At 47.6% G+C, this 12614-nt stretch overlaps 1 protein-coding gene across 1 annotated transcript; it reads left to right on the top strand.

Moving 5' to 3' along the window:
• Positions 1 to 3820: 3820 nt before the first annotated feature.
• LOC136475010 (uncharacterized) lies at positions 3821 to 5097 on the top strand. Its single transcript, XM_066472568.1, has one exon. The coding sequence runs from the start codon at positions 3974 to 3976 to the stop codon at positions 4967 to 4969; it is 996 nt and encodes a 331-aa protein (XP_066328665.1). The 5' UTR covers positions 3821 to 3973; the 3' UTR covers positions 4970 to 5097.
• Positions 5098 to 12614: the final 7517 nt, after the last annotated feature.

The raw sequence follows: 12614 nt of genomic DNA on the forward strand, positions 1-12614 counted from the left end.
CTCTTTCATGCACACCTTCAGCCATTTTAATTCTTATGGCATGCCATTTACTCATCTGATATTTTATATTTAACGTACATTTATGATCTGAATTTAAATATTTTCCATGTATGAACTGAGCTAGAGCACTGTTCTTATGGTAGGCCATTTACATGTATGGACTGACCTAACACAACATAACCGAACATTTTCTTAATAACCAGATATTTGTCAAGATGTAACTAATGCATAATAATTAATGGAAATATGTTCACTACTCTTTGCAACCCCGATTTCCCCCCTTTTTTGATCATAAACTTTGTAATCACTAATGTTTTGCTAACTTATTCTAACTATCTGTGCTGTGAAGAAAAAGGTCAGCCCCTGTGTCTACAGATTCAATATGTTGTCTTCTACATCTTTTCCTGCTATCATAAATGATGAGGACGGTAGGATCGGCCAAGCTGCATGATAAGCCTATACAATGCACTCTTACATATTTGGGTTCGTATGTTTGCAAATGAACCAATTCTGTCCTATGGGCCTGTAATGGTCCATTTGTTCCACAAACACTCTAGCTAATTGCATCATTCCCTTTTATACTGCTAAGACTTGAGCATCCAATGTACAATAAGCTACTTTCCTTGGCCTTTTACCACTAAGCAGTTGTTATAGACAGATTTACTTCTTGCAACCATATATATCCATCCATTACTCCACGATTTAAAAAGGAAATTACGTCCATAGGTGCTATTTTGTAATAGTTATAAGTATAGGCACATGCCTTCGTTTTTTTTCCTACTATGTATTATCTCGGATTTCAATGGAATGACCGTGTATTCTCACCAAGACTTGAGTAGATGCATGCTATGTTTATTTGTGCAATACCTCTCTATTATTTCCTATTAATGTAGCATTGCTTCTGTTCTGTATTTCCCATATGATCATTACTGAAATTATTTTTAGATGCTTCCAAGGATACCATCTGATCTTCTAATCCTGTGGTTGGAGGACAAGATCATCGTGGTTGTTAGTCACAGCCTGAAGCCGCTTGCTGGTTATTCTCTACAGTTCATCGTAGTGACTTCGTCCCATCTGGTAATTGTGATATGCACAGCTTGTCATACAACCTCTATTTTTTTATACATAGAAATGAGTTATTACGCTGTTTACAGCATCGGTAGAATAATTAGGTTTAACTATTTTTGGAGTTCCGTTGAGGTAGTCCGTATAGAATGACAATGCACAAAGTTTTCTTAGAAAATGAAGGTTCATAATTTTGGAGTGAAGCTACATAAAATTCTAATTTTTATTTATACATGAATGCTATATACATCAACTATCCAGGAGAATATAATAGACGGCACTAGTGAACTGGTTTCTTGAACCACCATAGTGGTTGGTGGCTTCTATTCATGCACATTGCATTACGATTCTTTACGATATCACCTTTGTTTGGATTTAGCTTCATGTGTTGTTCGCGTCCAGCTACCAAGCATGTGAATTTCATGAAATGGCCGCGATGGCCTTTCCTATTTTTCAGGTTTGTTTAAGCTCCAGGATGAATGCTAGGCATCTCCTCTTATTTCTTTTCCTTTCCTTTCTCCTCACTGTTCCAGCAGCTATGGATATTGGTTCATTGATTTACATTGTTGTTATCCTTCTCAGCAGAAAAATTGCATTGTTTGCTGCACCATTTTTCCAACTAACCCTTTGTTCCTTCCCACACATTTATCCAGCAATAAGAATTAATATGTGATCTACGTGCAACTACAGGTTGGAAACATAATCACCAACCGTGAAACCAATCCGATGGACTTGGGCAGACAAACCAAACACTTACCAAGGTCTAACCACAGCACCAACCAACTCAGCAGAATCATCCTACAGATGCAGCTGAACTCAATACCTTCCACGACTTCGCCGATCCAGGTAATACCGTTCTCAATACTAACGAGATCTAGGGATGAAGACATAGAAGATTTCCTGTTATTCTCCTCAAAAGTACACAAGCAATCTAAGATTTAGTTAGGTCACGGATTCCTGATGGGATGTTTTATGAAGGGTGGGTGGATGATGTTCTATCCAGTCCCAAGAAAAGGGAAACGGTTCATTTAATGTGTGCCTTGTTTACGATTCTGAACATTAAAACATATATAAATCAGTGCTAGATAATTCTAGATTTCTAGCAGGAATTAGGAAATGATAAACTTTTAATTCCATTTGTTATGTTATGGCTTCCTATATTTCACATGTTTGCTAGGTGCAGCTTAAGTGTGATAGAAATTGACCATGTCATGAGGCCTGTACAAATGAGTCTCCGTACCATTTGCATACTTCCTTACATTATTGTTCAAATGTGCAGGCTCATGTTGTTATTGAATTCACTGACACCTGCATCATTAATTAATCCTGATGAAACACCCCTAAAAGGATCTTGCCACTGGGTAAGCGACACTACTGTGTCATAATTAGTCAACCAAGCATGCCAAATTTTGTATTTTAAAATTGTTTACCTATGAATTTTTGTTCAGTCTGATAATGGGCCTGTTCGCTTGAACTACTTTTCAGCCGAGTCAGTCTATTTCAGCTTATTCTCCCTCACAGAACACTATTAAATCAACCGAAACCAGTCAGCTTTAATACCAACCGAACATGCCACCGGCAGCAGCGAGCCACGCTCATAGGCAGCTGTTCAGTGACAGCGACGATGCTGCCAATGTGAGCTCATGCACATTTTTTTTATTACAACTCCTAAAATTATACCCACCAAAATAACTGTACTAATATTCTCATGCCTTTTTGCATCATCAAGTCTGCTAAATCGCTTCGCATCTCTTTTCCAGGAAACGGTGCGAGATGAGAATTTGGAAACTACCACAGCTACACAGGATGGCAAAGACAGTCCACCTGCAGCATCGCCACAGCGCAAACCCAACAGGTTCAACTGAAGACTGCGGCGCGCGAGGGCGCGCCCTTTCCACTAATGTCTGCCTTGACAAACCTCAGCATATACACTTATCGGCGCGCGAAGGCGGGCGAACTTCACTAGTAACTTCAATTCGTGGCCGAGATGGAGCGCTAAGCCTCTAGCTATCAAATCCGGGACATTGATCATGACGACGTGATGATCGCGAGTAGGGCTTCCTAGGTTCACTGCCTCACTGGTTTTTGTAAACTCTGCACTTTTTTTTTCTTTTTTTTTTTCTGATCTGATGTACTAGCAATCAGACTCATAATAAAATGGTTCTCTTTCGTCTAGCAGTGCTCTTTATGCTGTGTTATTGGGCTGCACAATCATGAACCGTAGTTACAAAAGGGAGCGCATCATTCAGATGCCTTGAAAGCAAAGTAATCTGTTCATTGCACCGGTACTCCGAAGAGATGGCCTTTCTATGGCCCGGCCATTCTCTCGGTCACACACTGCCTCTGCTCTTTGCAGTCTGCCGGACTCAACCTTGTCGTTTTAGTGTTCTATTACTACATAATATTAGCCTTGTCTGCTGTCATCGGTAAATGGATTGCATTGCAGTTGCAGTAGCTCATTGCCCTCGTACTCGTAGCCATAGGTATCCGGTAATCCGTATCGACTATCGTTGTCACCTCGCTACCTGACACCTACATGCCGATCTCTCGTACACACACAATCAGAGGCTGCGAGGCCGTAGTACGCCCCCGCTCAGCTTTCCCTGCACATGAGCGGCGCAGAAAGCGCAAGCTCCCCGGCCCGGCCGTTGCCAACAAACTCCATCGTGGGCCGCGGGGGGAGAATCTGATCAGAGAAAAGTACTCGAGTGCGGACAGTGTCACCCACCCACGGACCCACCTCCATTTCGCTTCCACCACCTGCGCACCGTTTCTCCAGACCAGACCCCCTGATCGTTCACCCCCGCACGAACGCGCCAGCACCACCACCCAACCATCCTTCCTTCCCCGCGCTGTCTCCTCCCGGTCCCGGCAAGTCCACACGGCCGACGTCGTCTCCAGTTCCACCATGCCTCCACACGACGACGACGACGGCGCCCGCGTCCCGCCGCCCCGGCCCAGCCGGGGCCACCAGCCGTCCTTCTCCGCCGCGCTCCTCGACGCCATCTACCACTCCCTCGAGGCCGACGCCGAGGCGCGCTCGTCCACGGAGGCGCGCCGGACCCGGACGCCGGGGTCGTCGTCGTTGTCCCCGGAGCGGCGGACGCCGCTTCCGAGCCGACGTCGCCCGACGCCCGAGCAGTCGCCGTCCCGTTCCTCGGTCCGGTCACCGCGGCTGCAGAGGACGCCGCGGCCGTGCCGCGTCCGCCCGGACCCGCAGCCCTACTCGAACGGCTCCCTCCTCCTGCCGCCTCCGCTCCCTCCGCCACACCCACACGAGCCGTCGACCGGGGACCGCCGCGTTGCGGACGCGGAGAAGACGAGGAGCAGGAGGAAGAGCAAGAGGACGACAGCAAAGGCGGCGCCGTTCGCGTGCCTCCTGAACGCTCTGCTCTGCAACAGGAGGCCGGCCAGGTCGGTCGACCACACGCCGCGCGCAACGGTAACGGCCGCGCCGGCGCCAGAGCCGGCGTCGTCGAGGTCGATCCTCTTGTCGCGCGCTTCCCTGAGGGAGTCCGCGGCGACGGGAGGGATCCTGACCCCGGCGAGGCGGGCGGTGCGGTTCTCGCCCGTGGCGACGGTGGTGGGCGACGAGCGCGGGCACGGCCCTGCTGGAGCGGTCGGGACGGCGATGACGGGGCTGCGGGACGCGGGGGCGGAGATGGCGCGGGCGAAGGAGTCCGCGGCGGAGGCGGAGAGGAGGGTGGAGGAGCTGTTGCGCGCGCTCGGCGTGGCGGACGAGCGTGAGAGGGCCAAGGAGAGCAGCGAATCCAGCTCCGACCTGTTCGAGCTCGAGAGCCTGCCGGCGTTTGAAGACAGAGACACCGAGATGCCGCGTTCCAGAACCGCCGCCGGCGACGGCGCCAGGCTGCTGGCACGGCCGCGGCCCCGCGTAGCTGTGTAACGATGATCATGAACAACTACCTGTGTCGGTGGTTTTTATTGTATGATGACCAAAGAGACAAGTTATGCCCCTTTTACTTTTGGGCCTTTGTGACGGTTTTAGCTCTCATAGAAATATGGTGCCGCAGACTTTGCAATGTTTGCATGCATTCTCGGTTCTCGACCGTTTCATCTCTGCGTGCAAGTTGAGCCAGGCGCTTCGCGCTTGCACTTTACTTCGTCGCTTTTTGGGTCGAAACGAGAAAACGTCCTAAAAATATATACCCAGCAGTTTTCATTAAAAAAAAAATGTATGTCCTTAGTGCATGTATAGCGTGCTTTCATCAACAATAGTTGATATGCAAAGTAATCCTAGAAAAAAGATGTATAAAAACAATTCACCCTCTTGACGGTGGTTTGGAGGCGGTGCAGTGTGCGGCTTCTTTGAGTTTTCGGCTTTATTCGGCTCGTGTCGATGTCCAAATCCAACTGTCCAGAGTTATTTTTCTCTTGAGTTTGAGATCGGCGTGTGTTGATGTCCCAATCCAACCGACCGAGTTGTTGTTTTTCCTGTTTTTTTTTTGTGTTGTTTGTTGTTGCCCAGTCTGGGTTTATCTTCTTTTTAATATAATCGGCAGCACTCCTGCCTGATTTGTTTTAAAAAAACAATTCACCATCATGATTTTTTTTCGGATTTTTGTAGATTGAGTTTGCATATCAAAATATGCAAGTTCATACATCATTTTATTTTATTTTTAAAACTTATAAAATATATTTTTCAATTACGACAATGAAGAGGTGGTTTGCGCTAAATATGTTCCCTACTAGTGTTGTGGGGATATGGTTCTATTTGAGAGCGCACCTCCTTAACAACAAGAGCAGCACTAGCACCCAGACGTCTGGACGCCTGCGGCTCCTCCGCCCTGCCCACTCGGATTCACGTGCCACCCGCACTAGCCCTGTTTCCCATGCTTGCATCCGAACCGCCCATTTTAGATCCGCTGCTCATGCTGCTCGGATGACTCGCCCCCGCCTCTTCCACACCGGCACGGCGCCCGTCTCTTGTAGGCCGCCCGGAAGACTCGCCCCCGCCTCTTCCACAACAGCACCGCACGGCCTACGCCTCCTCCACGTGTTGGTGGCCGTAGCTTGGCCCTACCCGCCCTCATGGACACCAACGCCGACGGTCTGCACTTGCAACATGAAATACTCAAATGCAATATACATTTAAAACAATGAAACGTTTGGGACATACGTTTGTAACATGGGTGTGAAATATATGTAACATCTAGATAAAACAATTGCAACATAAAAAAACACTTACTGCAACATAAGACTGAACAACTGAAATATTTGGAACATACTGTTGCAGTATATGTGTGAAAACATATGCAACATCTAGATAAAAAATGATTGCAATATACGTTTGGGAACAGATGAAACATCTTGAACAACGCTTGTAACATGCCTCTGAAACACTTGCAACATATGCAATATGTGCAATATCCCCCGATCTACTTTTGCAACAACCATGAGAAACAACTGCAACATACCTTTGAAATGATTGAAACACCTGAAACATATATTTACAACATAGGGAGGGGAAACCTGGGCCAGTCGATTCCAGCCATCGGGGTTGGAGCCGACGACGACCGGCGCGACGCATGAGCGCCACCGCCACCAGCGCCACCGGTACCGGGCTTGGCTTGGTGGCGATGGCGGGGGATGGGAACGAGGAGCGCCATGGCTGTTGGGGTGGGGGGAGCTTGGTTGCCGAGATGAGAGAGGACACGTCTGGGTGTGGAGAGGGCAGCGCGCGGGGTGGAGGAGAGCCGCCCACTCCCCTACAACACCGCCACGCCACCTCCATGGATCTTCGCCATAGACAAGCTCATTACCAGAGAGGACGCTCCCACCATGAAGGTGTACACGAATGAGGAAGAGTGAGGGACCCCATCAGAGGATCCATGCTGCGCCATGCCGGGCTCAAGCACTGCCATCTTGAAGGCTAGTGCGCCATGGGAGCATAAGAGAGAGAGAGAAGGAGGAGGAGGGAAAGGGAGAGGTCAATTAGTGTCTGTTTTGGTGAATACTAGTGGAAACTAGAAAGATGCTGATGTGTGATGAAAAACGTGGATAAGAATGAGTGTATAGGGAGGAGAGAGAGCGAAGTTGAAAGAGCGTCAGGCATGAGTCCGATATTTTTACTGGCGTCCGGACGCTCGTATAATAGCATTATCGAACAACCAATGGTTAACGGCGGTTTAATGGAGTGGTTTTCTAGCCTTATGTCTTTAGGCTTACAAACTAAGTGTATGAGACTATCGTTTTAAACATTTGAGTCCTTGTGGGGGTATGACCCCTGGTACCCATAGGACAAGACATAGGCTACACTATCAGAGGTGGCCCAGCCCATAAGATCAAGGCATGTGGCGTACGGCACTGGTCGGCGTGCACCGCAAGGCTACAAGAAGATGTGATTTATTAGAAATTGTATAATACCAAATAGGATACTTTTCTTATAGCCCTACCCCTCTAGAGCATATAAGGAGGGACATGGGTCCCCTAGTCGACATACCCATATGAATCCTAGGTTTAGTCTAAGGCATCTGATCATATGCAATACAACCCACCAAAAGACACAGGACGTAGGATATTACGCCAAGTCGGCGCCCTGAACCTGCCTAATCGTTGTCTCTTGCATTCTGTGTCACCGTCTGGTTCCTTCACGCGCACCTCCACCGATTCATCTACTACTGTGGGCATACCCCTCGGTAGACTACCGACCATATTTTGTCGACAGTGGCGTGCCAGGTAGAGTGTGTACGTGCTGAATCCATAGCGAACTAGATGGAAAATTTTCTATCATCGTCGTGGGGAATCAGCTCTTCACGACGGCGACCATGAACAAGTTATAACGCCCTGGTGTTACGATCTCGTTTAGCACCGCGATTTAGGCCTAAGTCGAATTTTTGCAACAGGTTTTTAATTTAAAATGTACTTGATGCGATAAACGAATCCCATGTGACTTAGTTTTGTGGACTCAAATAAACATCCAAGTTAAATTACTCAGTGCGTAAAGATATTTAGGAATGTCGAACGACGATTCTAGTGAACGGCTTGTTCTATTGGATTGAGCATAAAAACAATTTTTTATAAACCAAATAAAATATAGCTTGTAATTCATACTTAGATAAAAGTTTGAAGTACAAGTGTAGTAGATAAAAATGCTATTTTGGCGTTTGAATCCTAGCAAAATTTCCTAAATCTTAGTTTCGTGTTTTAGTATGATTTGTTGCATCAAAGTGTGTACTTGAGCCTTCGTCGCATTAGTAAGTTGTTTTCAGTTCGCTTTTAAATGCGTGCGTGCCGTCGTTCTAGCCAGTTGGCTACTGCCATTGTCCTTCACTCTTCCTCACCTTCGCTAGCGTCTTGTCTGAATTTTAATGGAAGTACTTGGCTCTATCGTGTCCACACTCCCGCTATGCGCCACCGTCCCACTGCCGGTTCCGTCGCTTCACCCTGCAGCACATTGTGTGCCTCTGCTACCTTTGCCTACCTTGCGTGCCTCTGTGGCTTGTCTTGCCTGCCTCTGCTGGCTATCGTGGTTGAGTTATGGACTAGCAAGCGAACTGATCGATGGGACGTCTCCCTGCCGCTGCTGTCAGCCTCTGTGCCGAGGTCGAGCTACTGCTGCTGTCGTGTACTCTTCGTTTCTTTTTCTGTAGCCGAGGAGCCTAGCTCAGCTCGCCCTACCCGCTCACTCTCTCAGTCACTCTCTCTCTGTAGGTTTCTTCCCCATCACGCGCGAGCGCATCCCACGGTCCCGCAGCGCCGCTCCTCCCTATTCCTCCACGTAGCACTGACATCCCTCCTCCTCTTCTTCCCTGCGTCGCGCGTCGCTCCATCTCCATTGCCCGGTGGCCGAGCCACGCTACGCCCCAGTGCCACTGTCGCAACTCCCCGCTGTGGCCATGTGCCTCACGCTCGCGTCGCCTTGGCCTTCCCCCGCGTGCGAAGCTCCTCTGCCCGCTCACCGGAGCCGTGCGTAGCTCCGCCTACCAAGCTCACGCGCGACTTCCTTCCCCGCTCCTCACCACTGCAGAGCGTCTAGACAGACCGTGACCAGCCGCTGTCTCGCAGCGCGCTACTCATCCTCTCTCCGTTTAACCTCCGTCTACCGTGCCCGCCGCAACCATAGTCTCCGACGCTCCCTCCTCGGTTCCTGCCCGCTGCCCCGCAGCACCCCATAGCCACGCTGGATCCCAGCCCTATTCTTCCTTGCCTCTAGCCGCTCCACGCTCTAGACCGTAGCGCCATGGCCATGCTCGACTCCTGGTTCCCTGCTGCCTCGTGCATGCCCCGACCCCACACGGACATGCAATGCCCCGCGTGCCAGTGCCCCTACCGCTTCCCTTCCCACGCCCGCAGCAGTCACGGTGCGCCGCTGTGGCTCGTCCATCGCGTGTGCGAGCGAGCACGCATGGGCCCCCATGGCCGCGCTGCACCGTCGCCTTGGCGCTACCCCTCCCAGGTCCCGCACCGCGTCCCTATCGTGACGCGCCACCATGCCGCTTTCCCTACGCTGCTCCTCCCGTGGCCATCCTCGGGGCAGGGAAGCCGCCCCCTTCCCTGCTCCAATTCCACTGCTTCTTGCGGTCTCGCGTGAGCACCGTGCTGGCGTGCCGCCATCGCCTGATGTCGTGGTCATGCAGTCTCTCGTGTCGCTCGCCGGCGGGTTTTCCATCATCGCCGTGTCCTTCTCGACCGGGATTGACCACCGGCCAGAACTCTTTTGCTCCTCGGTATGTAGAAGATGAGGTGAGAAGGGTATGGATCCAAGTAGAAACTTTATATAGGGTCCTTACTATAAAATACATGACCCAAGTGAATAGTGCATATGTCCTGTGGATTGATTTAAGAAACGTGCAGGGATCACAACGCAAAAGTACCACTGTTGCATCGTGTTGGGCTACCTCGCCGTCTAGGCCGGCATGCTGCCGCATTGCTAGGCTGGATTGGCCGCCGCGCCTGGGCCGCTGCGCCGCACGCGCGCACCGCCCTCTAGGCCTTGGTCGTGTGGGCTGTAGCTGGCCGTGGGCCGCTGCCCGTGTGCACGCCGGTGGGTCGCTTGCCTGGTCGGCTAGGCTATGGGTGTCTGGACCTCTTGGCCGCCCACGTGGGCTGCGCTGGCCGAGGCCAGCCCAAGTGCCTATCTTTTTCTAGTTTTTGTTTAAAATGGCTGAAACTTGCAAAATCAATATAAAATTTTGTAGGTGTCCAAAAATGATAAAACCAGTTTTGTTGAGTTTCTGAAATCGTGATCTACCTAATAGTGTATTTTGTTCGCATAGGTTCGGTATGTCTTTAGGGTTGCTCTAATTATTTTAAAATGCTTAATATTGTTAAAAGAAGAACTTGCAGGAATTTTCGTAGTAAATTGATAATAGTGTTGGATCTAAAATTTTTACAGTAGGTTCCTAGCAATATTAGGTACTCATGGTAATTGTTATAGCTCTAGGATAGTTAGTTTGCTAGATAGATAATGATGTCCTATTTTGAATAAATATTAAATTAATAGAACAGAATAAAAAAACAACTTGGGTTGTATAACTAAAACTTTGCTTGGGAAGTAATGCCTGATTCGACAATATGGATTGGTAGCCTAAGTACGGACATCGTTAGAATGAGCTCCTTAGCTTGTGAGGTGTGATCGGGTTTCTAAGCATTTCGGCTGTCGTTGATTATTTATATCTATGCATTTGCATCAATGCATATCATATAGGTACGATGATGGATTAACGGATCAATTGAAGGATGATTGGGAATCCGAAGATGGTGTAATAGTATTCTCTCCAGGAGATGATGCAATGGGCTTTCTATTCAAATGATGGTGGATGATCTAAAGATGTAAATACTAACTTTTGTTTATATCTTACCCAGGCAAGCCCTGGTGCATAACCCCTACTTTTTTGCACTTTAAATTATATTTGTGCATTAAGTTTTAAGGAGTTGAATGAAACCCACTTGCATATATATATATATATATATATATATATATATATATATATATATATATATATATATATATATATATATATATATATATCTTTATCCTATGAGTCCTACTAGTATGATAGGATCGTGTAGATTGCTATGCTATAGGACTTCGATAGAAGTCGAGTGATTGCCTGTCACTCGCGAGAGATAGAAAATATATTACTGTATTATTATCACTTGAAAAATATAAATGGTGGAAAGAAAAAATGGTGACCGGGTAGGGATATGGTTTAGGTATTGGTGGGTGTAAGAGGTTGTGTCGCCGTGGACACGGGGCATGGCTTGGTTACACTGGTTTCCCTATCTGTGTCGGTTAAGGACCGGTTGTTGCATAAGGCTCTAGGTAAGTCACAGACTTATTATTCCGAGCACATACTTAGGTATGAGCGCTTGGAAGACTTGTTGCTCTCTTATCATGGATCTGGCTCTTTTTGGACCGACTATCTTGGTGGTTTTTGGGTTAGGAGGTCCTTGCACTGCACTGAGTCCAGGACTCAGGGGCGGAGGCTTAGAGTCCTAGTTTGGACGGGGACCTAGACACCTAGGATTGGAGGGTGATGGGTTGGTCCCGCTTGTGCCTTGGGTATAAGCAGGGTGTGTGTTTTCGGGGTACCCAGCTAGGGCATTGATTCATGAATCGTCGGTGTTCTAGTACGGCTTGTCTACGGTTTAGCATCGTAATAAGAACTGAAAGATGAAAGATGGAATATGAAAAAAGGAAATTTGATTGCTTACCACCCGCTTGAGAGTAGCACAGGTGCTTACATAGAATGGTTAGTTAATGAACCAATGCGGCTATTAATAAAAATCAAATATAAGGACACACGCTTAGTAATGCTTCCTGCAAATGCAATAAACCCACAAGCCAGATAGCTTTGCATATCCTTGGAGTCTTTTCTTTTCTCCTGTTGGATAAGTCTTACTAAGTATAATTGAGTACTTAGAGTTTTATTCCCCCTGTTGCAGGTGACAGGTGGATGCTAAAGCTGACTCTTGTGTGTGGATTCCTCCTAGTGGGCTCAGAGAGGATTTCCTTTACACTACAATCATAGTTTTTGTTTATAACTCTCACTAATTGTCTTTATAAATGAAAGTTTATAATCGATTGTCGTAGTTTACATATCAATGCTTCATCATGCCATAAATAGATGTTTAATTTCGTTGTAATTCTGATCATATGTTTATATTCCGCTGTTAATTAAATTGTTCATAACTCTGATAATATGATTACATCCTGCTATCATAATAATAAATATTGTACTATGATGTTGTATTAAAAGTGATGTAAGAAATGGTTAAGAATAATGTAAGCTTTATTCTCTCATTTGTGATCCTAATGGCAAGAATGTGGATTTTTGGGTTTTCCCCTAGAGTGTGCCCAACGGAACTGAGTAATTTAGTGTGCTCCTCTGAGTGCTTAGTGTCTAATAGAAGACAAGCACTCCTAGGAGACATTAGATTAGGCGGTTCTACCACACAAGCTCCGGCAGGACTCGGTGTTTCATCGCCGGCGGCAACGGATAGATCACGGATTCAAGTCCTCTCCAATGACGGAGGGCATGATTCCACGGCCTATGAAAACCTATGTGATAGCTAGCTAGAGTCAT

The sequence above is a fragment of the Miscanthus floridulus genome, chromosome 8, assembly GCF_019320115.1.
Source record: "Miscanthus floridulus cultivar M001 chromosome 8, ASM1932011v1, whole genome shotgun sequence".
NCBI classification, from domain to species: Eukaryota; Viridiplantae; Streptophyta; class Magnoliopsida; order Poales; family Poaceae; genus Miscanthus; species Miscanthus floridulus.

Bases quoted from the DNA above. Each gene is read 5' to 3' on its own strand.
- LOC136475010 (XM_066472568.1), top strand. From the start codon at position 3,974: ATGCCTCCACACGACGACGACGACGGCGCCCGCGTCCCGCCGCCCCGG.